This window comes from Pecten maximus, chromosome 16, assembly GCF_902652985.1.
Source record: "Pecten maximus chromosome 16, xPecMax1.1, whole genome shotgun sequence".
Classification (NCBI taxonomy): Eukaryota; Metazoa; Mollusca; class Bivalvia; order Pectinida; family Pectinidae; genus Pecten; species Pecten maximus.
The window spans coordinates 11,004,286-11,030,249 of NC_047030.1; the positions used below are offsets into that span (position 1 = coordinate 11,004,286).

At 38.8% G+C, this 25,964-nt stretch overlaps 3 protein-coding genes across 3 annotated transcripts; all 3 read right to left on the reverse strand.

Moving 5' to 3' along the window:
- Positions 1 to 266: 266 nt before the first annotated feature.
- On the reverse strand, positions 267 to 5,449 carry LOC117314654. The gene is made up of 4 exons (XM_033868730.1): positions 5,319 to 5,449; positions 4,672 to 4,800; positions 4,363 to 4,471; positions 267 to 648 (listed from the first exon to the last, which is right to left on the reverse strand). Exons 1-4 carry the CDS (start codon positions 5,383 to 5,385, stop codon positions 546 to 548), a joined length of 408 nt encoding a protein of 135 aa, XP_033724621.1. The 5' UTR covers positions 5,386 to 5,449; the 3' UTR covers positions 267 to 545.
- A 6,703-nt stretch (positions 5,450 to 12,152) lies between these two features.
- LOC117344639 lies at positions 12,153 to 13,323 on the reverse strand. The gene is made up of 3 exons (XM_033907466.1): positions 13,120 to 13,323; positions 12,472 to 12,600; positions 12,153 to 12,271 (listed from the first exon to the last, which is right to left on the reverse strand). The coding sequence occupies exons 1-3, from the start codon at positions 13,184 to 13,186 to the stop codon at positions 12,153 to 12,155; spliced, it is 315 nt and encodes a 104-aa protein (XP_033763357.1). The 5' UTR covers positions 13,187 to 13,323.
- A 2,491-nt stretch (positions 13,324 to 15,814) lies between these two features.
- Positions 15,815 to 17,260, reverse strand: LOC117344640 (uncharacterized protein K02A2.6-like). The gene has a single exon (XM_033907467.1). The coding sequence runs from the start codon at positions 17,258 to 17,260 to the stop codon at positions 15,815 to 15,817; it is 1,446 nt and encodes a 481-aa protein (XP_033763358.1).
- Between the last annotated feature and the right edge of the window lie 8,704 nt (positions 17,261 to 25,964).

A 25,964-nucleotide genomic window follows, 5' to 3' on the forward strand; every position in this document is an offset into this window, starting at 1 on the left:
TCAGTTCTGCACTATCACAAGGAAACAAACACAAAAACACTGTGCTGCCCCTCAAACCACACACACACCATACACATTCATCTCGCACACGGGAAGGCGGTCCTTAAATGACAATAGCTGTTGATAAGACATTAAACAATACAAAACCAAACCAAACCTTTCGTTCACATGTATGATCATCTTTGGTGTTTAGTCTCACTAGAAGCATTATGCTACATTCTGGTGTTAATCACACTGGAACTACAATACATGGAGATGAAAACCCGTTTTGTAAATTGATTAGAACCATCTACCTTAAGTAGAAATAATGGATTTTTATTGTAAAAATTAACAAAATTTCGTGATATTTAAACAAGTTGTATATAGTTATTTTATAGATAATGGCATTCATTTGGTAGTAAATTCCAACACATGTTCATGTGCAAAATTAATCCATTACAAATGAGATAAAATGGTAATGTACTCGGTATTCTCTCTATATAAAGTTCATGTAGTATTTGACAATGTACGCTCAGTGGTCAATACACCACACAGGCCAAATACGCTTACTTCACCAGGAGAACGACCAGGGCAAGTCCTGACAGGATGAATGGTAGATACACCAAGCTTCTGTTCCCTACTCCGCCATTACATCGGGGAGTACTGCACCTAGGAAGAAACACAGGGAAAACATAGAACATATTTTTTAACTTTGATAGTCAACTATTTACCATAGTTGGGCTGTTCGATCTAAGGTGATTATGAGGATAAGCAACAACTAGTTACTGTCATGCTTCCAAATGGTGATGCAGGCGTAAATCAAATCTTGCTCCTTTAGTCAGACCCAAGGAAATTGATGGTTGAGCAATAGTCGACTGGTCATAAAATTAAATATTCATTGTTATCTCTTGTTTCTGTACACATGTGCATTATACATGTAACCAAATTGAGTTTTTACTACTGTCCTAATAGTTAGACAATAGTCTCTCACAGTTACTCTTTGAAGTAGGCCTGATTTGCTCATGTTTATATAGATTATAATTCAAAAATATTTACAATCTCCAGGACTATTTTTAGCCCACCATCATCAGATGGTGGGCTATTCAAATCGCCCTGCGTCCGTGGTCCGTCGTCCGTCCGTCCGTCCGTAAACAATTCTTGTTATCGCTATTTCTGAGAAAGTGCTGATGGGATCTTTCTCAAATTTCATATGTAGGTTCCCCTTGGTGCCTAGTTGTGCATATTGCATTTTGGGACCGATCGGAAAACAACATGGCCGACAGGCAGCCATCTTGGATTTTGACAATTGAAGTTTGTTATCTCTATTTCTGAGAAAGTATTGAAGGGATCTTTCTCAAATTTTATATGTAGGTTCCCCTTGGTGCCTAGTTATGCATATTGCATTTTGGGACCGATCAGAAAACAACATGGCCGACAGGCAGCCATCTTGGATTTTGACAATTGAAGTTTGTTATCTCTATTTCTGAGAAAGTATTGAAGGGATCTTTCTCAAATTTCATATGTAGGTTCCTCTTGGTGCCCAGATATGCATATTGCATTTTGGGACCGATCAGAAAACAACATGGCCGACAGGCAGCCATCTTGGATTTTGACAATTGGAGTTTGTTATCGCTATTTCTGTGGAAGTACTGAAGGGATCTTTCTCAAATTTCATATGTAGGTTCCCTTTGGTGCCTAGTTATGCATATTTCATTTTGGGACCAATCGGAAAAAAACATGGCCGACAGGCAGCCATCTTGGATTTTGACAATTGGAGTTTGTTAACGCTATTTCTGAGGAAGTACTGAAGGGATCTTTCTCAAATTTTATATGTAGGTTCCCTTTGGTGCCTAGTTATGCATATTGCATTTTGGGACCAATCAGAAAAAAAAATGGCCGACAGGCAGCCATCTTGGATTTTGACAATTGAAGTTTGTTATCGCTATTTCTGTGAAAGTACTGAAGGGATCTTTCTCAAATTTCATATGCAGGTTCCTCTTTGTGCCTGGTTATGCATATTGCATTTTGAGACTAATCAGAAAACAACATGGCTGACAGGCAGCCATCTTGGATTCTGACAATTAAAGTTTGTTATCACTATTTCTGTGAAAGTAATGAAGGGATCTTTCTGAAATTTCATATGCCGGTTCCCCTCAGTGCCTAGTTATGCATATTGCATTTTGAGACCAATCAGAAAACAACATGGCCAACAGGCAGCCATCTTGGATTTTGACAATTGAAATTTGTTATCGCTTTTTCTATGAAAGAACTGAAGGGATCTTTCTCAAATTTCATATGTAGGTTCCCCTTGATGCCTACTTATGCATATTGCATTTTGAGACCAATAGGAAAACAACATTGCTGACAGGCAGCCATCTTGGATTTCGACAATTAAAATTTGTTATCGCTATTTCTCAGAAAGTAATGAAGGGATCTTTCTGAAATTTCATATGCAGGTTCCCCTCAGTGCCTAGTTATGCATATTGCATTTTGAGACCAATCAGAAAACAACATGGCTGACAGGCAGCCATCTTGGATTTTGACAATTGAAGTTTGTTATCGCTATTTCTCAGAAAGTAATGAAGGGATCTTTCTAAAATTTCATATGCATGTTCCCATCGGTGCCTAGTTATGCATATTGCATTTTGAGACTAATCAGAAAACAACATGGCCGACAGGCAGCCATTTCGGATTTTGACAATTGAAGTTTGTTATCGCTATTTCTGTGAAAGTACTGAAGGGATCTTTTTCAAATTTCATATGTAGGTTCCCCTCAGTGCCTAGTTTTGCATATTGGGACCAATACGAAAACAACATGGCCGACAGACAGCCATTATAGCTAAATCTTAAATTCTGTATATAGGTTCCCCTTGTTTGAAAAGTACTAGAGGGCTGTTTCTGAATTTACACAGATAAGTAAGACTTAGAGGAAGGGAAAAGTAGGGAAAAGATCAATCTGACATGGAACCTATAAAGATCATTCAATGGTGGGCGCCAAGATCCCTCTGGGATCTCTTGTTTATCAAGAGGTTTTCTTTGGACTTGGAAATGATGACCTAGATTGGCCTTTGTACATATAGGTACAAAAACATGTTTTTATAATAATCTCTGTAGAGTTCAGAGACTTGGCACAAAATCCCAACTAACGGTCCATATTATATGTATAATTGTAGTATCAACTTACTATTAATATGGACTGTGGGATAATATGGACCATGGGCTTGGAATTCATGTCAAGTTCTTATGCTGTAGCATGTAAATGGGAGGATAGGAATGAGTGCATCAGTTAGGCTCTTATTTATTGCAACAACCAAAAAAAGTATGAAAATACACGTTTATGAATATTATATTGTAAACAATGTAAGAAATAGCATTGTTCTGATTGATAAATCTAAACAATGATACAATATTTTACCTCTGACTTTGACAAATTAATCATGATATTCTGTGATCAATCATGGTTTGACTATAACATGGATATCTATTGAAATGTACAGTACAGCAGGCCTCAAAAATTGATGAATGAACAAATATCAATATATCAAAATGCATTAAACAAGATTTTAAAAATTTAGATATAGCTAGATGCCTCAAAACATCCACAACAGTTTCCCCCATTTTTAGCTCACTGGGGCAAAGTCCAGGGGAGTTTGATACTATTGATGTTGGCATCAGTGTCCGCTTCAATGTTAATGAGGATACAGCTAAGATTTTTCATATGTGTATTCCTTGTGACAAGACCTTTTCATTGGTGCTATATTTGTGAACCTGCTGACCTTGACAGTGGCCTTTAATCTAATTTTAAAAAACTTTAACCTTGGCCACAGTATGTTTACCTTAAGAGATAGGACTTTCATATTTGACTTGCGTGTTCCTTGTCACAAATAATTTCCGTGAGTACTACATTTCTGGACCTCCTGACCCTATCTGTGACCTTTGACCTACTTTAAAAAAAAAGCTAATTCTGAATTTCAACCCATTCTGTAGGCGTTGTTGTTTTCTGACAACTCTTGTGATAATTGTTTTTCTTCTTTTCTTTTTTTTTTTTTAGATACATCCCTTTTTGTTCATGATCGATCAATAATAGTTCATCAATTGTTTGAGAATTGTGATGATTGCTCAGATTTTAAAGTAATTCCCAACACTATGAAACAAGTGTTTTTTCTTGGTCATCCACATATTATGATATATAGTGATTTAATACAATTATGGTAACACATGCACATTGTAATAAAACCCACAAGGACATTTCCTTGATTGAAGTAGTCTAGCATTCTAGAGTTTAAATTATCCTGTTTAAGAACTGACAAGGCAATGCTATATTATTAATTCATAAACCAAACAATTACAATATATATTCCTCATTATGACTTCTATACTGACCTGCATACAGTTGTCACACCTTTCATTGGGATGTATTGGGAGACACAGCCTGACCCACCTGGGCTGATCACGGGGAAAGGAGACTGATTGTTTAAACACCCTCGTTCAACTTCAAAATCAAAACAAAAATATATGGCAAGATTGAATCTGAGAAAAATCATGCATGTGAAATGTTGGCCAAGATGGTACATTTCCACTAGCCGGGTACAGGGGCTTGTAAGTCTGTTAAGGTTGTAAAACAATGGGTTAGAAAACAGTTTAAACAAAATATGTGAGGAAACAATTAATCAGAATGGGGATTTATTGTACCTGTCCCTTCAAACCTTATCTTCACACAAATTGTGGAACATTCTGTAGGGGAGTAGTCATGGTTACGGAATGGGTCATCACAATCCTTGTTCTCAACTGTACTACACTGGTAACACTGAAGACCAATGGCTGAAAACAATAGAATGAACATTTCTGCTTAATTGGCCTATAGGAAATAGTTAGATGATATCATAAATTGCAGTGTGCATAAAGATTGACTCTGGCCTAACATTTCTTCAACTAAGGACTATGACTCGACGTTCAATTCAAGTTTTATTTGACGTCACTGACTTTGACCAACAGTTATTTTGCGCGAAAATACAAATGTTCAAAGTAGTTATATCCAGTGACACGTTTAGTTCGCAAGTTAGATCGGTGATGGGATGGCAGTCTTCTCCCAACCCGAAACCAACACCTGTCAGGCTGTGAAGTTAGTAATCCGAAGGGTTCTGATGTTAATATCGCCTTTCAAGCTGCCTTGTGGGATATCTACGTAGTAAGATCGTCAGAAAATTCGGTCTAGATTCTATGAAGTTAGGTACACGAAGGTCCCTAATGTTTGCTGAACCTGTGCCAATTCCAACCTACTGGCCAGTAAATATGCATGTATTGTTAACTAAAATAAACCTGAAAACAAATAATCTTACCAATGGTCGGAACAAGAATGACGAAAACCAGACTTATTGTGGCAAAACATGACCATGGTAGATGCATATTTCCATCTTATCCATATCCTACATATGTGTATAATTGCGTTACGTCATTATTTGCTGTGTATATGGACGGGTTATCTGCCTTGGTAACACTTCTCTCCGCTAGGCTGCGCTCTATAATTAATATGTCCGATTACCGTGAACCCAACGCATATATTTAAGCATTGAACGGCTTTCAGTTGGCATTCATAGTCAATATGAATGCCAACTGGACAGAGGCAAATTCAACATGAAGCGCTAGCTAGCGCTTCATGTTGAATTTGCCTCTGTCCAGTTGGCATTCATATTGACTATGAATGCCAACTGAAAGCCGTTCAATGCTTATATTAACCATCTGCGATTTTTTTATTTGTCGTGCGATTTTTTTTTTTTAATTTTCAAATTCAAATTTCAGTTGGCAGTTCATAAGCTGGTGAACTCGCAACTGAATTGGTAGGGTTATATAGTGGCAGTGCCATACAATGGTAAATATATATATATATATATATATATAAGCACCAATTCAATTATGCTTTAATTATGGTGTTCCGTTAGGGCCAAATTTCCAATATCGCTCCTTCGCTCCTTCGACCTAAACGCGAAAGAGCGAAAACACGATGGAACTTCGCTCCTTCGCCATCGTGTTTTCGCTCATTCGCCATCGTATTTTCGCTCATTCGCTCCTTCGCGTTCGGAAGTACGTAGCTTCGAAAAGTGTCCGGTTTTTTCCCCATTCCCTGATTTATGTTCAGTGGTTTCAGAAATTAGAAAAATGTCTCAAGTACACTATATATTGATATACGACATTATTTTAATGAATTAAGTTGTACAAAATTGACCTACAAGGACTACCAATTCATGTGCATACATGTATTGAATGACGTACACAACTTTAAGGTTCAAAATTATTTTTGTGCTCGACTCTTTGACTCTAAATGAGAATAATATTGAAAAGAACAGGAACAAAATGTAATCGTTCACCACAATGAAATACATGTAACTTTCAAACATTCAGAAATATTACTTTTCTAACTTTGATTTGGTCCTTAATTAAAGATATTAATCTACCTGCATGTATAGTAATAACGACCATATATTATATTTAGAAACACTGACTTAGTCACGTGACGCCACCAGAAAGTTGGAAAACAATCATTTCAGAATATCGCCACCTATATAAGTATATATATCCCCTGCAACTATAACGAATTATTGATTATGTAGTGTAAGGTAACCTTCCAGCAGCTATTCCATGCTCCGGCATCCCAAAACCTGTCCACTCCCTTCGATTTCCTCCTTTTGATATGAAGATTGAATAGTGTTTATAAATAAAGCCTTCAATACCTTACCAGGCAACCAAATTGTTAGAGTTTTACATAAAAAATAATAATTACGCAAACACTAAATTTGAGTTAAATATTGCTGTTTTATCATATAAATTCTACAAGTTTCAAAAATGGTTAATCAACACTTTCAATTTAGTGAGTTTTAAGCCCTATTTTTCTGTCGACTTTCAGTACAGTTCCCCCAGACAAAAAAAAAGGTGTTTTCCAAAAAATTCAGTGGTACATGTATTTTCCCAAATGGAAAACAGCAATAAGATAACTAACTAAGTATATTAAACTGAAAGTTAAATGAAGTGTTGGCGGAGAGAAGTTTTCATAAATAGTTCGGTTCATTGAGCCACTTTTTTAACTTTAAGATGGATAAGATATGTATATCAATCTAATTAAAATTAGACTTGTAATTTCCGTTCCTCTACGATACACTGCAATACAAGATCTAACAACACCCCGTAGGAGGTCATCTCAGCATGACCTTTGAGTTTTTAACATAAGCCAATGATAACTGTTCAATGACGTCGTCAATCAACCAATGACAAACAGCCTTATTCGAGCCTTCGGTTGCGTCTCCTTAGTATTGAAGACTCAAATTAGCGCTTGATTTGAAATACGCAAAATTTGATAAATGTAACGTTTGTCTTAGCAACCTTTATAGCCTTCCCAACGTTAGACATATAACACAACTGATCAGCTTCAGGTCCATAATCTTGTATTCTGAGGATTCCATGTGCTCTACACCATACATCGTGACGTCACAACAACATGTGCACAATACACAATGCGGTGCGTTCGATTGAATATACATTAATGAGATATCGTTACATCCCCCTTTTTTGAGATTAGTTGAAATTGTAAAAATTACCATTAAAGTTCACAAATGATGTTGAATATTGGAGATGCACGATTGGAACTTAATATGGAATATGACTGTCCGTGTGTTTAAATTGTCCATATTAAACTTTGGAAACTTATATGATTATCAACAGAATTAAAAGTTCAAAACACATATGTACGCGTTTGTGTCATGTTGTTATTTCACTACAAAACTGTTATATATCATGGAGAATACAAGTCTGAGTCCTGAGCTATATGCTTTAACACTAAAATGTCTTGACTAGAATTAACTGAGTATAACTGATTTTAACAACACTATTTACACACTGATAGCATGACACTGTCTGTTTTCACCACCAATTTGAAACGTAGGACACAAAGTCCTCCAGATATTTTGGTCGATTTCTGGGTCTTCCTGAGGTTCTGATTCCTTGTGAGACTTTGGGTGAAGGAGGCATAATGTTTCTTACGGGTTGTTTAACAATAGTTTGTTCGATTTGTGATTGTTCGATTCGCGGTGCCTCTACTTCCGGTATGTTCACTTCCGGTACTTGTACTGGTGTTTGTAGTACATTTCTATCAACTGGAGGCTCTGATTCACTGAATGGTTGAAATTGTTCTTGTGTTTTTTTTTCAAAAATTTACGGTTCCTTCTGATGTTAGTTCCGTAACTTGTTTCAACCTCATATGAACGATGGGGAAGAATGTTAACAACTTTACCGAGTTTCCAGTTCTTTTCACGTCCACTTGGTTTAATTCTAACAGAATCTTGCTCATTAAGTGGTTTTAAGTCTCTCGCGTTTCTGTCGTAATATTTCCTTTGTTTCTCCTTTCGTTCCTTCAAAGCCTTTGAGATGGTCCTTTTAGGTGAAGTTAAGGACGGTGTCAAGAGAGAGTTCGACATCGGTAGGAGCGACTTTGTACGTCGTCCGAAGAGTCGCTGATTCGGAGATAGTCCGATTCCTTCAGTCGGTGTATTTCGCCACTCTAGAAGTGCCAAATACGGGTCGTTCGAGTCCTCATAAGACCTTTCGCAGTCTTGATTGAGTTTTCCACTTTTCCGTTCGCTTGCGCATGGTAGGGCGAACTCGTAATGTGTTGCATTTCGTACTTTTGAACGAAATCTTTAAATTCTGTGCTAGAGAATGGTGGACCGTTATCCGAAACTAGCACATCTGGTATGCCGTGTCGTGCAAAGTTCAGTTTCAGTTTCTGAATTATCTCCTTTGCTGTTTTGTTGTGTAATCCATGAATTTCGAAGTAGTCAGAGTAATAGTCAACGGTTGATAGATACGACTTCTGGTTGAATTCAAATATGTCACATGCGAAAGACACGTTCCCAGGGACGCGAGTGGATCTCATGACTCTGTAGTGTTTCCTTACATTGATTATTGTTGAATGTATTGTACACTTCACATCGCGCAATGTATTCAGTAACATCTTTGTTCATATTTGGCCAATAGAGACATTCACGCAGTCTGCGGAGACATCCTTGCAAGCCAATGTGCGATTGATGAGCAGTTTCGATAAGAGGAAACCTTTCGCTTTGCGGTATGACAACACGATCCGACTTGAATATTAGCCCGTTTTGTATTGTGAGCTCTTCACGGAACGGAAAGTACACTTGTACCTGCGGAGGTAATACATTCTTTCTATCCGGCCATCCTTTTCTGATGGTTGCAGTTAGCATGTTCATTGCTTCGTCCTCCTCAGTTCTGTCCTGTAGTCTTTTCAAGCGTTGGGGAGATATCGGTAGGTTTTGTACCATGTTGACCTGTTCAAATAGTTGCTCATTCGGCGATCGGTCACTATTATGTTTCAACGGTAGATACGCTCTACTCAATGTATCAGCGAGATAAATTTCCGATCCAGGTTTGTATAAGACAAGGTATTCGAATCTCTGCAGGCGCAGTAACATCCTTTGTAGACGTTTTGGCACGCTGGTGAGACTTTTCTTTGTAATGATCTCAAGAGGTTTATGATCTGATTCAACGAGTATTTCTCGGCTATATGTATAGTTCTCGAATCGTTCCATACCGAATACCACCGCCAGTAACTCCTTCTCAATTTGAGCATAGTTTTGTTCGGTGGGCGTCAAAGCTCTTGACGCATACGCAACAGGGTGGCCATCTTGGAGAAGGCAGACACCCAAACCATGCTGCGAAGCATCACACTGGAGTACGGTTGGTTTATTTTGGTCAAAGTATTGGAGAACTGGCGCATCCGTTAGCACAGATTTTATGTCATTTAGTGCTTTACCGTGAACAGTCTCATCCCAGACAAACTCATTTTCCTCGTGTGTCAGTTGTCTTAATGGAGCCGTTAACTCGGAGAGATTTGGCGCAAATTTCTGGACATAATTAACCATGCCCAAGAGCCTCTGTACGCCCTTTTTGTCAGTAGGTGTCGGCATTTCAACTATCGACTTCACCTTCGCGGGGTCTGCACGCAAACCATGTTTCGAAATTATGTGTCCCATGTACGTCACTTCACTCAATCGAAGCTTTATTTTCTCCTTGTTGATACAGATACCTTTTTCCTTGCATCGCTGTAGTAGGTTTACTAGCTTAATATCATGATCACGTAGTGCTTGCTCGTCGCTGCCTCCACAACCGTAGACAATGATGTCATCATGTATCGCTTTCACGCCATCCAATCCTTCAAGCGCTTGGTCGAGTCTTCTCTGAAACTCCTCGGGGGCTGGACTAATACCAAAGGGCATCCGATTCCATCTGTACCTTCCCCACGGCGTAGCAAATATTGTGAGTAGGCTAGTTTCGTGGTCTAATTCCACGTGCCAGAAACCATTTTTTGCATCCAATACGGTGAACAGTCGTGCTCCTTGTAAGTCGTGTAACATGTCTTCGATGGTGGGGGTCCGATAATGGTTTCGCTTAAGTGCTGCATTCAATGGCTGGGGGTCTATGCAAAGACGAATCTTGCCAGACGGTTTAGAAACTACAACCATTGCAGATATCCAATCTGTTGGATCGTGAACTTTTGACAGGATTTTTTGTTTCTCGTGCTTGTTGAGTTCAGACTTGACCTTGGGTTTCAGTGCTAAGGATATTTTACGAGTAGGTATTTTCGTAGGTTGAACCTTGTCATCAATCTCGAGGTGTAGCTTACCTGGTAGCTTGCCTACCCCACTGAAAACTTCAGGGAATTTCTCGAAAATGTTCTCTTTAGTGATTGGAACAGGTTCATTTTCACTGATTTGATTTACAAGTCCGGGACCGCGCTCGATTACATCATCATTCACTGTTATGAAGTTCATTTCCTGTATTGCTAACGATCCTAATATCGGGTGAACATCTGCGTCAACTATGTCAAACTCGTACTCATATTCTTTGTTGTTTTTTGGATTGACTACTCTCAGTCGACGTTTCCTCACTGGTTTTGTTACACTGTGATTGAACATTCTAAGTGGCTTTGACTTGTTGATAAGTTTTTAAAGTTTTCGATCACCATGTCAAGTTCTTATGCTGTAGCATGTAAATGGGAGGATAGGAATGAGTGCATCAGTTAGGCTCTTATTTATTGCAACAACCAAAAAAAGTATGAAAATACACGTTTATGAATATTATATTGTAAACAATGTAAGAAATAGCATTGTTCTGATTGATAAATCTAAACAATGATACAATATTTTACCTCTGACTTTGACAAATTAATCATGATATTCTGTGATCAATCATGGTTTGACTATAACATGGATATCTATTGAAATGTACAGTACAGCAGGCCTCAAAAATTGATGAATGAACAAATATCAATATATCAAAATGCATTAAACAAGATTTTAAAAATTTAGATATAGCTAGATGCCTCAAAACATCCACAACAGTTTCCCCCATCTTTAGCTCACTGGGGCAAAGTCCAGGGGAGTTTGATACCATTGATGTTGGCATCAGTGTCCGCTTCAATGTTAATGAGGATACAGCTAAGATTTTTCATATGTGTATTCCTTGTGACAAGACCTTTTCATTGGTGCTATATTTGTGAACCTGCTGACCTTGACAGTGGCCTTTAATCTAATTTTAAAAAACTTTAACCTTGGCCACAGTATGTTTACCTTAAGAGATAGGACTTTCATATTTGACTTGCGTGTTCCTTGTCACAAATAATTTCCGTGAGTACTACATTTCTGGACCTCCTGACCCTATCTGTGACCTTTGACCTACTTTAAAAAAAAAGCTAATTCTGAATTTCAACCCATTCTGTAGGCGTTGTTGTTTTCTGACAACTCTTGTGATAATTGTTTTTCTTCTTTTCTTTTTTTTTTTTTAGATACATCCCTTTTTGTTCATGATCGATCAATAATAGGTCATCAATTGTTTGAGAATTGTGATGATTGCTCAGATTTTAAAGTAATTCCCAACACTATGAAACAAGTGTTTTTTCTTGGTCATCCACATATTATGATATATAGTGATTTAATACAATTATGGTAACACATGCACATTGTAATAAAACCCACAAGGACATTTCCTTGATTGAAGTAGTCTAGCATTCTAGAGTTTAAATTATCCTGTTTAAGAACTGACAAGGCAATGCTATATTATTAATTCATAAACCAAACAATTACAATATATATTCCTCATTATGACTTCTATACTGACCTGCATACAGTTGTCACACCTTTCATTGGGATGTATTGGGAGACACAGCCTGACCCACCTGGGCTGATCACGGGGAAAGGAGACTGATTGTTTAAACACCCTCGTTCAACTTCAAAATCAAAACAAAAATATATGGCAAGATTGAATCTGAGAAAAATCATGCATGTGAAATGTTGGCCAAGATGGTACATTTCCACTAGCCGGGTACAGGGGCTTGTAAGTCTGTTAAGGTTGTAAAACAATGGGTTAGAAAACAGTTTAAACAAAATATGTGAGGAAACAATTAATCAGAATGGGGATTTATTGTACCTGTCCCTTCAAACCTTATCTTCACACAAATTGTGGAACATTCTGTAGGGGAGTAGTCATGGTTACGGAATGGGTCATCACAATCCTTGTTCTCAACTGTACTACACTGGTAACACTGAAGACCAATGGCTGAAAACAATAGAATGAACATTTCTGCTTAATTGGCCTATAGGAAATAGTTAGATGATATCATAAATTGCAGTGTGCATAAAGATTGACTCTGGCCTAACATTTCTTCAACTAAGGACTATGACTCGACGTTCAATTCAAGTTTTATTTGACGTCACTGACTTTGACCAACAGTTATTTTGCGCGAAAATACAAATGTTCAAAGTAGTTATATCCAGTGACACGTTTAGTTCGCAAGTTAGATCGGTGATGGGATGGCAGTCTTCTCCCTAACCCGAAACCAACACCTGTCAGGCTGTGAAGTTAGTAATCCGAAGGGTTCTGATGTTAATATCGCCTTTCAAGCTGCCTTGTGGGATATCTACGTAGTAAGATCGTCAGAAAATTCGGTCTAGATTCTATGAAGTTAGGTACACGAAGGTCCCTAATGTTTGCTGAACCTGTGCCAATTCCAACCTACTGGCCAGTAAATATGCATGTATTGTTAACTAAAATAAACCTGAAAACAAATAATCTTACCAATGGTCGGAACAAGAATGACGAAAACCAGACTTATTGTGGCAAAACATGACCATGGTAGATGCATATTTCCATCTTATCCATATCCTACATATGTGTATAATTGCGTTACGTCATTATTTGCTGTGTATATGGACGGGTTATCTGCCTTGGTAACACTTCTCTCCGCTAGGCTGCGCTCTATAATTTATATGTCCGATTACCGTGAATCCAACGCATATATTTAAGCATTGAACGGCTTTCAGTTGGCATTCATAGTCAATATGAATGCCAACTGGACAGAGGCAAATTCAATGAAGCGCGCTAGCGCTTCATGTTGAATTTGCCTCTGTCCAGTTGGCATTCATATTGACTATGAATGCCAACTGAAAGCCGTTCAATGCTTATATTAACCATCTGCGATTTTTTTATTTGTCGTGCGATTTTTTTTTTTTAATTTTCAAATTCAAATTTCAGTTGGCAGTTCATAAGCTGGTGAACTCGCAACTGAATTGGTAGGGTTATATAGTGGCAGTGCCATACAATGGTAAATATATATATATATATATATATAAGCACCAATTCAATTATGCTTTAATTATGGTGTTCCGTTAGGGCCAAATTTCCAATATCGCTCCTTCGCTCCTTCGACCTAAACGCGAAAGAGCGAAAACACGATGGAACTTCGCTCCTTCGCCATCGTGTTTTCGCTCATTCGCCATCGTATTTCGCTCCTTCGCTCCATCGCGTTCGGAAGTTCGATGGAGGTATACGTAGCTTCGAAAAGTGTCCGGTTTTTTTTCCCATTCCCTGATTTATGTTCAGTGGTTTCAGAAATTAGAAAAATGTCTCAAGTACATGTATACACTATATATTGATATACGACATTATTTTAATGAATTAAGTTGTACAAAATTGACCTACAAGGACTACCAATTCATGTGCATACATGTATTGAATGACGTACACAACTTTAAGGTTCAAAATTATTTTTGTGCTCGACTCTTTGACTCTGAATGAGAATAATATTGAAAAGAACAGGAACAAAATGTAATCGTTCACCACAATGAAATACATGTAACTTTCAAACATTCAGAAATATTACTTTTCTAACTTTGATTTGTTCCTTAATTAAAGATATTAATCTACTTGCATGTATAGTAATAACGACCATATATTATATTTAGAAACACTGACTTAGTCACGTGACGCCACCAGAAAGTTGGAAAACAATCATTTCAGAATAACGCCACCTATATAAGTATATATATCCCCTGCAACTATAACGAATTATTGATTATGTAGTGTAAGGTAACCTTCCAGCAGCTATGCCATGCTCCGGCATCCCAAAACCTGTCCACTCCCTTCGATTTCCTCCTTTTGATATGAAGATTGAATAGTGTTTATAAATGAAGCCTTAAATACCTTACCAGGCAACCAAATTGTTAGAGTTTTACATAAAAAATAATAATTACGCAAACACTAAATTTGAGTTAAATATTGCTGTTTTATCATATAAATTCTACAATTTTCAAAAATGGTTAATCAACACTTTCAATTTAGTGAGTTTTAAGCCCTATTTTTCTGTCGACTTTCAGTACAGTTCCCCCAGACAAAAAAAAAAGGTGTTTTCCAAAAAATTCAGTGGTAGCTCTACATGTATTTTCCCAAATGGAAAACAGCAATAACGTGCAACCATCCCCACCTATCTATTTCGGTTTGGGTGAAAGAAAATTCAATATTATGCACACCAGACTAAGACACCAGTGTAGTCCACTTAAGTACGATTTGTATCGTGTAAATCTTGTTGATGATCCAGCTTGCTCATGTGGATATCCATGTGAGAATGCCTTTCACTTTTTATTTGAATGTCGCCTTTATGCTCAGGAAAGACGTATTATGCTACAACATATAAATGCCTTTGGAACAGAACCTAGTTTAAAACTTCTATTGTATGGTAATACTCAATTTTCCGTAGATCTAAATTGTCGTATTTTTAGACTTGTGCATTTATTCATAAAATCCAGCAACAGATTTTAAAATATTTATAAAGTTCTTGTGAACTATTGTGTTTGTATTAAATTTTCATAGTCATTCAAACTTTATGCCTATTTCTATATGTAATATACATGTGTTTATATGTGTAATGGGAGAAGGCCTTAGTAAGTTGCAATAACTTGTGCCTAATCCCTTTTCCTTAATTGAAATAAAATATGTTTAAAGTAAAGTAAAGCAATAAGATAACTAACTAAGTATATTAAACTGAAAGTTAAATGAAGTGTTGGCGGAGAGAAGTTTTCATAAATAGTTCGGTTCATTGAGCCACTTTTTCAACTTTAAGATGGATAAGATATGTATATCAATCTAATTAAAATTAGACTTGTAATTTTGTTCCTCTACGATACACTGCAATACAAGATCTAACAACACCCCGTAGGAGGTCATCTCAGCATGACCTTTGAGTTTTTAACATAAGCCAATGATAACTGTTCAATGACGTCGTCAATCAACCAATGACAAACAGGGTCTTCCTGAGGTTCTGATTCCTTGTGATACTTTGGGTGAAGGAGGCATAATGTTTCTTACGGGTTGTTTAACAATAGTTTGTTCGCTTTGTGATTGTTCGATTCGCGGTGCCTCTACTTCCGGTATGTTCACTTCCGGTACTTGTACTTCCGGTGTTTGTAGTACATTTCTATCAACTGGAGGCTCTGATTCACTGAATGGTTGAAATTGTTCTTGTGTTTTTTTTCAAAAATTTACGGTTCCTTCTGATGTTAGTTCCGTAACTTGTTTCAACCTCATATGAACGATGGGGAAGAATGTTAACAACTTTACCGAGTTTCCAGTTCTTTTCACGTCCACTTGGTTTAATTCTAACAGAATCTTGCTCATTAAGTGGTTTTAAGTCTCTCGCGTTTCTGTCGTAATATTTCCTTTGTTTCTCCTTTCGTTCCTTCAAAGCCTTTGAGATGGTCCTTTTAGGTGAAGTTAGGGACGGTGTCAAGAGAGAGTTCGACATCGGTAGGAGAGACTGTGTACGTCGTCCGAAGAGTCGCTGATTCGGAGATAGTCCGATTCCTTCAGTCGGTGTATTTCGCCACTCTAGAAGTGCCAAATACGGGTCGTTCGAGTCCTCAAATGCTTTCCTCATAAGACCTTTCGCAGTCTTGATTGAGTTTTCCACTTTTTCGTTCGCTTGCGCATGGAAGGGCGAACTCGTAATGTGTTGCATTTCGTACTTTTGAACGAAATCTTTAAATTCTGTGCTAGAGAATGGTGGACCGTTATCCGAAACTAGCACATCTGGTATGCCGTGTCGTGCAAAGTTCAGTTTCAGTTTCGGAATTATCTTCTTTGCTGTTTTGTTGTGTAATCCATCAATTTCGAAGTAGTCAGAGTAATAGTCAACGGTTGATAGATACGACTTCTGGTTGAATTCAAATATGTCACATGCGACACGTTCCCAGGGACGCGATGGGATCTCATGACTCTGTAGTGTTTCCTTACATTGATTATTGTTGAATGTATTGCACACTTCACATCGCGCAATGTATTCAGTAACATCTTTGTTCATATTTGGCCAATAGAGACATTCACGCAGTCTGCGGAGACATCCTTGCAAGCCAATGTGCGATTGATGAGCAGTTTCGATAAGAGGAAACCTTTCGCTTTGCGGTATGACAACACGATCCGACTTGAATATTAGCCCGTTTTGTATTGTGAGCTCTTCACGGAACGGAAAGTACACTTGTACCTGCGGAGGTAATACATTCTTTCTATCCGGCCATCCTTTTCTGATGGTTGCAGTTAGCATGTTCATTGCTTCGTCCTCCTCAGTTCCGTCCTGTAGTCTTTTCAAGCGTTGGGGAGATATCGGTAGGTTTTGTACCATGTTGACCTGTTCAAATAGTTGCTCATTCGGCGATCGGTCACTATTATGTTTCAACGGTAGATACGCTCTACTCAATGTATCAGCGAGATACATTTCCGATCCAGGTTTGTATAAGACAAGGTATTCGAATCTCTGCAGGCGCAGTAACATCCTTTGTAGACGTTTTGGCGCGCTGGTGAGACTTTTCTTTGTGATGATCTCAAGGGGTTTATGATCTGATTCAACGAGTATTTCTCGGCCATATGTATAGTTCTCGAATCGTTCCATACCGAATACCACCGCCAGTAACTCCTTCTCAATTTGAGCATAGTTTTGTTCGGTGGGCGTCAAAGGTCTTTACGCATACGCAACAGGGTGGCCATCTTGGAGAAGGCAGACACCCAAACCATGCTGCGAAGCATCACACTGGAGTACGGTTGGTTTATTTTGGTCAAAGTATTGGAGAACTGGCGCATCCGTTAGCACAGATTTTATGTCATTTAGTGCTTTACCGTGAACAGTCTCATCCCAGACAAACTCATTTTCCTCGTGTGTCAGTTGTCTTAATGGAGCCGTTAACTCGGAGAGATTTGGCGCAAATTTCTGGACATAATTAACCATGCCCAAGAGCCTCTGTACACCCTTTTTGTCAGTAGGTGTCGGCATTTCAACTATCGACTTCATCTTCGCGGGGTCTGCACGGAAACCATGTTTCGAAATTATGTGTCCCATGTACGTCACTTCACTCAATCGAAGCTTTATTTTCTCCTTGTTGATACAGATACCTTTTTCCTTGCATCGCTGTAGAAGGTTTACTAGCTTAATATCATGATCACGTAGAGCTCTTTCTCGTCGCTGCCTCCACAACCGTAGACAATGATGTCATCATGTTCGCTTTCACGCCATCCAATCCTTCAAGCGCTTGGTCGAGTTTTCTCTGAAACTCCTCGGGGGCTGGACTAATGCCAAAGGGCATCCGATTCCATCTGTACCTTCCCCACGGTGAGCAAATATTGTGAGTAGGCTAGTTTCGTGGTCTAATTCCACGTGCCAGAACCATTTTTTGCGTCCAATACGGTGAACAGTCGTGCTCCTTGTAAGTCGTGTAACATGTCTTCGATGGTGGGGGTCGGATAATGGTTTCGCTTAAGTGCTGCATTCAACGGCTGGGGGTCTATGCAAAGACGAATCTTGCCAGACGGTTTAGAAACTACAACCATTGCAGATATCCAATCTGTTGGATCGTGAACTTTTGACAGGATTTTTTGTTTCTCGAGCTTGTTGAGTTCAGACTTGACCTTGGGTTTCAGTGCTAAGGATATTTTACGAGTAGGTATAGGTTGAACCTTGTCATCAATCTCGAGGTGTAGCTTACCTGGTAGCTTGCCTACCCCACTGAAAACTTCAGGGAATTTCTCGAAAATGTTCTCTTTAGTGATTGGAACAGGTTCATTTTCACTGATTTGATTTACAAGTCCGGGACCGCGCTCGATTACATCATCATTCACTGTTATGAAGTTCATTTCCTGTTTTGCTAACGATCCTAATATCGGGTGAACATCTGCGTCAACTATGTCAAACTCGTACTCATATTCTTTGTTGTTTTTTGGATTGACTGCTCTCAGTCGACGTTTCCCCACTGGTTTTGTTACACTGTGATTGGAAATTCTAAGTGGCTTTGACTTGTTGATAAGTTTTTAAAGTTTTCGATCACCACATAAATGTTTGTATAAAGATGCTGGTAGCCCGTTCACTGTAGCTCCTGAGTCTAATTGACATTTTTTCCATTCACTTTGCCGAGCGCGTAGATTTTTTTCTCTCCTTTTTGAGTATCAGTACTATCAGTCTCAACACTGAACAAGAAATCATCACTGCTGTCAGTGTCATAATCGACCATAAAGTTCACAGACCGCTTTTTCTTGGACGGTTTACGCTTGGGCCTTTCATTCCGACATTTAGACTCAAAGTGATTACTTTTGTGGCATTTGGAGCATTTTTTACCCCATGCGGGACATGACTCTTTACGGAATACATGATTTGTTCCACAGTATCTGCATTCTTTCGGTTCTGGTCTATGTTGTGATCTTCGAGCACTTTCTTTTCTCTCTTTATATTGAACCATTTGTATTTCTTCTTGCGAAATAGCTTTCATTTGTTTGGATGTTTTCTCGGCTGCTCGACAAATATCGATACACGAGTTCAAAGTTAGTTTTGAGTCCTGTAGGAGTTTTTTACGCGTGTGATTATCGCGTATTCCAATCACAATACGGTCTCGTATCAATGCATCCTCAAGGGTCGTGTAATTGCATGTTTTAGCGAGAGTTCTCAATGCTGACACATAAGCATCAATACTTTCCCCTGCTTCCTGTTCACGCTTATTAAAACAATAACGTTCATATGTTTCATTGGTTGACCCTATACAGAACTTTTCAAACTTTTCTATTATTTTTTTCAACATCTTTTCCATCGTCCTCGTTTTCGAATTCGAAACCCTCAAAAACCTCCAGGGCCTCGGGCCCCACACACGTTAGTAATGTGGCAGCTCTGTACTTATTGTCTCTAACATCGAGGCCTGTTGCTATTTCATAATTATTCCAGACCCTCTTAAATCGTTTCCACGATTGTGAAAGATTAGATCTCATGTCCAGTATAGGTGGGAATGGAATATTATTTGAGACGACCTGGGGAACCTGAGCGGTAGCAGCAGCACCGGCCGCTGGATCATCATGTTGATTTTCATCGCCAGGCATGACGATTTTGTTGTGTGATTTCTGTTTGTCAAGAATTTATCGTACTTCGTATCATCTGACACCATGTAACGTTTGTCTTAGCAACCTTCGTAGCGAACTTAATGGTAGAGATGTCTCGGAACCCCCCCCCCCCCCCCCCCCCCCCCCCCAATATACTTAGAGTTCAAAAACTTTCTCAGTAACCGGAAACAGGAAGTCACGACAAGATCCAGTGTTGCGCAAGACTGTATTCAAAGTCACATTCTCGGGAGATAACAAAATATCAACATTTTAAAAATATGCAAATGTTTGACTTCACACTAGACTCTAGTTAGAATTTGTTAATAAAATTTTCTCGAACAATTTCTTATTTTTTTATATTCAAAACGTAACGGTATAATTTTCAACGAAAATATTTCCGGTGTTTTACGAGTGCAGCTCCGGTCCGTTCGAGTTGCATACAAGTTTACCAAATATAGCACATAAAATAAAGAGGACTTCCGATTTTTTTGATTTTTTTTTTGTCGTCTGCTGCTCATCCCGTCACCTTGTCATCACTTAATCAGTCTATTTTAAGACTTATTCTACGATTAGTTTTTGTAGTAAGTTATCTAAATCATAATTCTTGTTGATATATACTTTATTACAAACCAGTGTATAGATCTGTTGGCAATATATTCATTTTGTAACGTGGGATTTACTATTCTAGCTAGTACACTAGATTATGTGTGCTTGTTTCTCGAATTCCATGGGCACCGGGATTGCTGCGCTCTCACATAGGCCATGCCTAAAATTATATTAGCCTTACCAACGTTAGACATATAACACAACTGATCAGCTTCAGGTCCATAATTTTGTATTCTGAGGATTCCATGTGCTCTACACAATACATCGTGACGTCACAACAACATGTACACCAATACATAATGCGGCGCGTTCGATTGAATATACATTAATTAGATATCGTTACACAGAGAACAGCTTGCGCCCAGTGAAAACTGCAGCCCTTCAGGTCGACATCTGGGAATACGGCTCGGACAGCTCGCCAACATCCTACAACAATAAATGAATATATTGATAAAAACAAACAACACAAATAATTCATAAAAAATGGACAATTACGTAAGAAACTCTCCCGTTAATATACATACCGGCCTCAAAATCATAAAAAAGATGGACAATTAAGTATTATTCTAAGAACGTTTGTTGGCGAAGGACCCGTTTGGTAGTCTGCAGAGTGGTCTGGGGGGTGTACATGCGATGCTCCGCCGATCCGGGGGGTGAACGTGGTTCATCTCTGCTTAATCGCTGCACGGCACCATGACGTACGGTTCCTAACGGAACATCTCCACTGCGTGGAAGTGCTGCTGGAGCTCTGCAAAAAAAAAAAAAAAGGGGGGGGGGGGGGGGGGGGGGGGGGGGGTAAAAATAAGTTATGACAACTAGACGACTTTTTTCCTTTTGCATGTAAAAAAAAGCGTTAAAGTATCTGCAAAAACAAACAAATCATCAGTTATAATTTGAGATTTAAGCACATAATTGTCAAATATTTTAGAATGAAATGTTCTACTACTACTACTTGATTTATGTAAATGTTGATAAAGGTTCTTCTGTTATTGACAATCTCGATGGAACAATTCACATTTCATTTTTATTTCCACATACGTCTCAGATATACAGACGGGGTCGTCTTCTTTCTATACCATCAGGTCGAATGACTCGTTGAGGGACCGCTCTGGAGGGTGTGGCACGATGAAGGTCGAGTTCATGGAACGGACTGGAGAGAGCTCTAAGCTCTAAACAGAGAGTTCAATATTACTTGTAATTAATACAGTATTTTTTTCATAAATTACCAATTAATAAATATAATCTTACTTCTGGTGTTTCATTTACATTACATACACATTTTACTAAAATTCAATATACGAAAGCAATTTTCTCATGTAACTTACCTGGACAAAGGCATACTGGGAACGACAAACGTCGACTCTGTCGGGATGTCGGACATCTCTAGCATGGGGGGGGGGGGGGGGGGGGGGGGGGGGGGGGGGGGGGGGGGGGTTCGTCTAAACGTCTAAACACTTGGAAGATGGACATCTCCATGGGGGGGGGGGGGGGGGGGGGGTCTCCTCGTCTAAACACTCGGAAGATGTCAACTCTGTCGGAATGGCGGACATCTCCAGCATGGGGGGCTCGATGATAGGAGGCAAGTCCTGAAATCAAAAGCAATATTCAATAAAATTCATATTCATGGATTCAATGTTTTCGGCTTTATCATTTCATGGAGATATTATTGACGAAAGTAAATATTTTTAATAATTTTATGTAGATTTTTATGTTGTCAGAATAAATATATGTAAATATTCAAAAATTATGTATCATATCTAATGTATCTTGTCTACAACTTGCCATGGCAATCGATGGCTCTAGTACGTGCGTGATGTCGCTAGGGTCAAGAACTGGAACCACGGGTACGGCGGACAACTCCAAGACCGGCGGTGCGGCGTCGTCCGCGTACACCATCGTCGACTCCATAGCAGCGTCGGCGGACTCGTCAATCGAGATGATCTATAACAAGAAAAAATAATAATAAACCATACGAACAGTAGACATCAAGGGAATACTTACTAACATCAGATTATTTCATAGAAACTATCATATAATAGTTCGTTTTAATGTACATTGATATTATTATAGGAAAATTACTTATCGGAATATCGCATCCAGCGCAGGACCATGTGATCATGGCACCCTCATCACCGACTTATACCTGCAGGGCCGAGGTGTCCAGTGCCTACACATACGCACATAACACCGCATAACAGTACACCTGGCAGTATATTGCTGAAATATTCAAACGTTCCCATCGGTATATATATGTAGTCAATCTGATTAAATCAATTGGATATTTTCATATTATGTTCCCAATGAAATATTTACTAAATTTCAAGTCACAGAAAAAGCACATTTAGGAAGGAATGGATGCAATGTATGACGCTTGTAAACTGCACACCCCGATCGGACTTACTACAAGTACACAAACAAAGAAGAAATCTTGTCGAATAACCTATGCAGGTATTACGTCCGCTATTACGGCCTGTGGCCTTTCAGACGTCGCAGTGGGTGTTGTAGCTTTTACAATTGATTTGTATCAATAAGACATGTACTATGAACGGCAGTTGTTTTAGACCCGCGAGGCTCAATATTCCATGTTACTAGCAATGGCTATACCATAGACACGAGCGAATATGTCAGTCATTACAACAAGAGGGATGGAGCTAAACCCGATTAAGCGAAGCGCCCATCGGGTCCCTGTGCCAGTTTATTTAGGTGAATGCAGTGCGTTTTTCGTCTGACAGGCTGTTACAAGGTCTATAAACACCTGTAAGCTACATGATACCTGGATTAGCCTTCCAAAGCGATATTTCATCAGTATTTTCTTTTCTACATCTAAAACCCATAAAGTGATAAAACATATTCAAAGTAATGAATGCTCCCTTACATATACGTCCCAATATACGTATGCGTATACGTTAGCGGCTTATTTTTGATAACTCTAATTGCAGCTTCTGAATTTATGTCAAAATCTCCGTGCGTTGTTCGTCCTCTTCCCAATGTGTGCATTTTGTTTGCAGAATACTACCAAGTATGTGCGCTCGGAAAGTGTATCCTAGGTAAAATGTAAAGGCAGTTTACAAAATCACCGAACTCGTAGGGCCTACCCGTCGACAACACTTCAAGTTTTACTTCCAGTTCCGACTTGGTCCCGCATTCCACAGCTTATTTGTTGACAGTAACGGACGAGTGGACTTAATATATGTCAGCTGCAGATGGCTGTACTCCTTTCTTTTATACTTTTTAAAATATCGAACCATTTTAATTGTGTTTTTATCGCTTTCTCTTGGCCTTGACTGAGGCGGTTCGTCTGCTATCGTGGCAAGCTGTCAAATTTTCAATCACGGTCACAAATGCGTTTTTGTGATCAGGAACGGTAACTCCTAGCCTCGCCTGTCAATACATCCAATATATAATCAAGGTCAATAACTCGATCGGCATAGATAAACCACCTAATTTCAGGAAAATTGTAGTTTTAGACAAACCGTTGACAATGTGCCGCTGGTAATGGTCTCAATTGACATACAGATGTTTTTCCTTTGATTTGGTATAGAGTATATAACTATCACTAGACTTGACAAAACATCGGGAAATAGTCAGATTTCATTTAGTCGGACACTCATCTGTCCAGCGAATAACACGAAATGTCTCTAGAGAGTAGCTTCAAAAGTCAACACTACAGTCTATAAGCGATGAAACTTAGGCAGGAAACAAACTTACTTGCACATGTGTTCCTATCTAAACGTTACCCTGTTGCTCGCCCATGGCCTTTGTTGATAACGCATCACTGATCTTAAACCTCACACGAAGTCATTGAAATACCATAAATACTTCCCCAATGATTTTTGAAATAAAACCACAGTTGGAACTAAGGATGTGATTAAATTTAATATGTAAATGTCAATTTGGAGCTCTGTAAAGCAGACATCTGCTGTGTATTAACACACGATTTTCATATACACAATGCCACTATGAAACTACAGATACATCTCCCAATCATATCATACTGATCAAGATACGCCAAAACAGTTTGGCACCTGATAGACCATGACCACAAAAACTTCATATCAACTTAAATCATAGCAGTAGATCTAAATGCAAATATGAGTATGTACGATAAGCATAGCGCCGGATCTTACATGCCGTTTTCAGATGAACACGTTTAATAATTTCCAGTAACATTATCAAAGATATAATGTGTATTTCTTGCGATGATACATTATTGTATGTGCATAAAAGCTACCTACCTGTACCATTATTTAAGAAATAATTAACGATGATTCGTGTATTATTGCAGGATATACAACGAGGACGAGGATATTTTGCAATTCAATTAATAACGAAGGCCGCAGGCCTGAGTTATTAATTAAAATTGCAAAATATCCGAGTCCGAGTTGTATATCCTGCAACAATACACAGTCAAAGTTGATTATTTCTATTCTACAATGTACTGTTTAGTTCTGAGATCTAATAGAAAAACAGCAAAGAAACCCCGGGAAAACCTTGTAATTTATTTCTTGAGTATTGCATTATTTGTTGATGAAATATACAGGCAATACAGTACTACGATCAAGAGCATCTATCATATGGCATTGATTTTGAAAATTAAAAAAAAAGGATAAAAAAGAAAAGAAAAAAAGTGGGGGCCTCCGTAGGATTCGAACTCGCGTCGTGATAAAAATATATTGAAAGACTAACCCCTTAGCCCACTCGGCTATAGTAACCTTTTATGAAATAGGTGAATATTAGATATTTAAAATTGTAACAGCCGTGACTCACGAGCGTGTATTATTGGCACGAGCGCGGGTTATTGGAAAATAATACATGGTTTTTAACCAATCAAAACTGGCGTTACATAGCAAACATGGTAGAATTACCAATAATCCATCTCGATCCCTCGATGACTTAGTCTATGATCGGTCGTTTTGGTAAATAGTTCTATTGTGACAACTACAATTAGGCGACTCACCAATAAAGTCGCTGGTTAACGGTCAAGGTAAGGTTCACAGGTTATCACTAGATATAGGAGTCTCTGTGGAAACGAATGAGTTTTTGATATTGTCCTCAGGTGTCTAGGGTATGTCAGACGCTTGACAGACAAGCCATATATAAGTTCACAGCACTCCAACGTCATATTTAGATGGTGACAATTACTTAACTGACCGTCCTAAGTCAGCATCAGTATCAAGGAAAGTAAAGCCTCCTCAGTCGTCTCTCCCAAATGGGGTCTGGTCGTTTTCAGCCAGGGATGAAGTAAGAAAGGCTAGAAGAGGTTCCTCCCGTTCGTTTCTGTGAGCTCTAGAACCGCAGTGAGGTCTCCACGTATTTGAGATACATGGCGAGCTGTATGGTCTACCAGATGGGGAGCAATGCAAGGGAACTCAGGGCTGACTGGCAAATAAGGGGCATCTGTTTCCAGGAGGAGACGGTTAGCAGGGATACTTTTAACTGCCCTGCGTTGAGCATTGGTGAACTTAGCCACCATCCCTGACAGGCTGAAATAGGCGTTGGGGAAGCGCTCCACCCAGCCAGTTACTTCCTCTGTCCCGCCGAAGCAATGTAATTGTATTTGTTGCTCCGGGGTACCCATTCCCTCACTACATCGAGGCACCTCATGTAGGCTTCATGTCCAGTGGTGTCATCCCTGC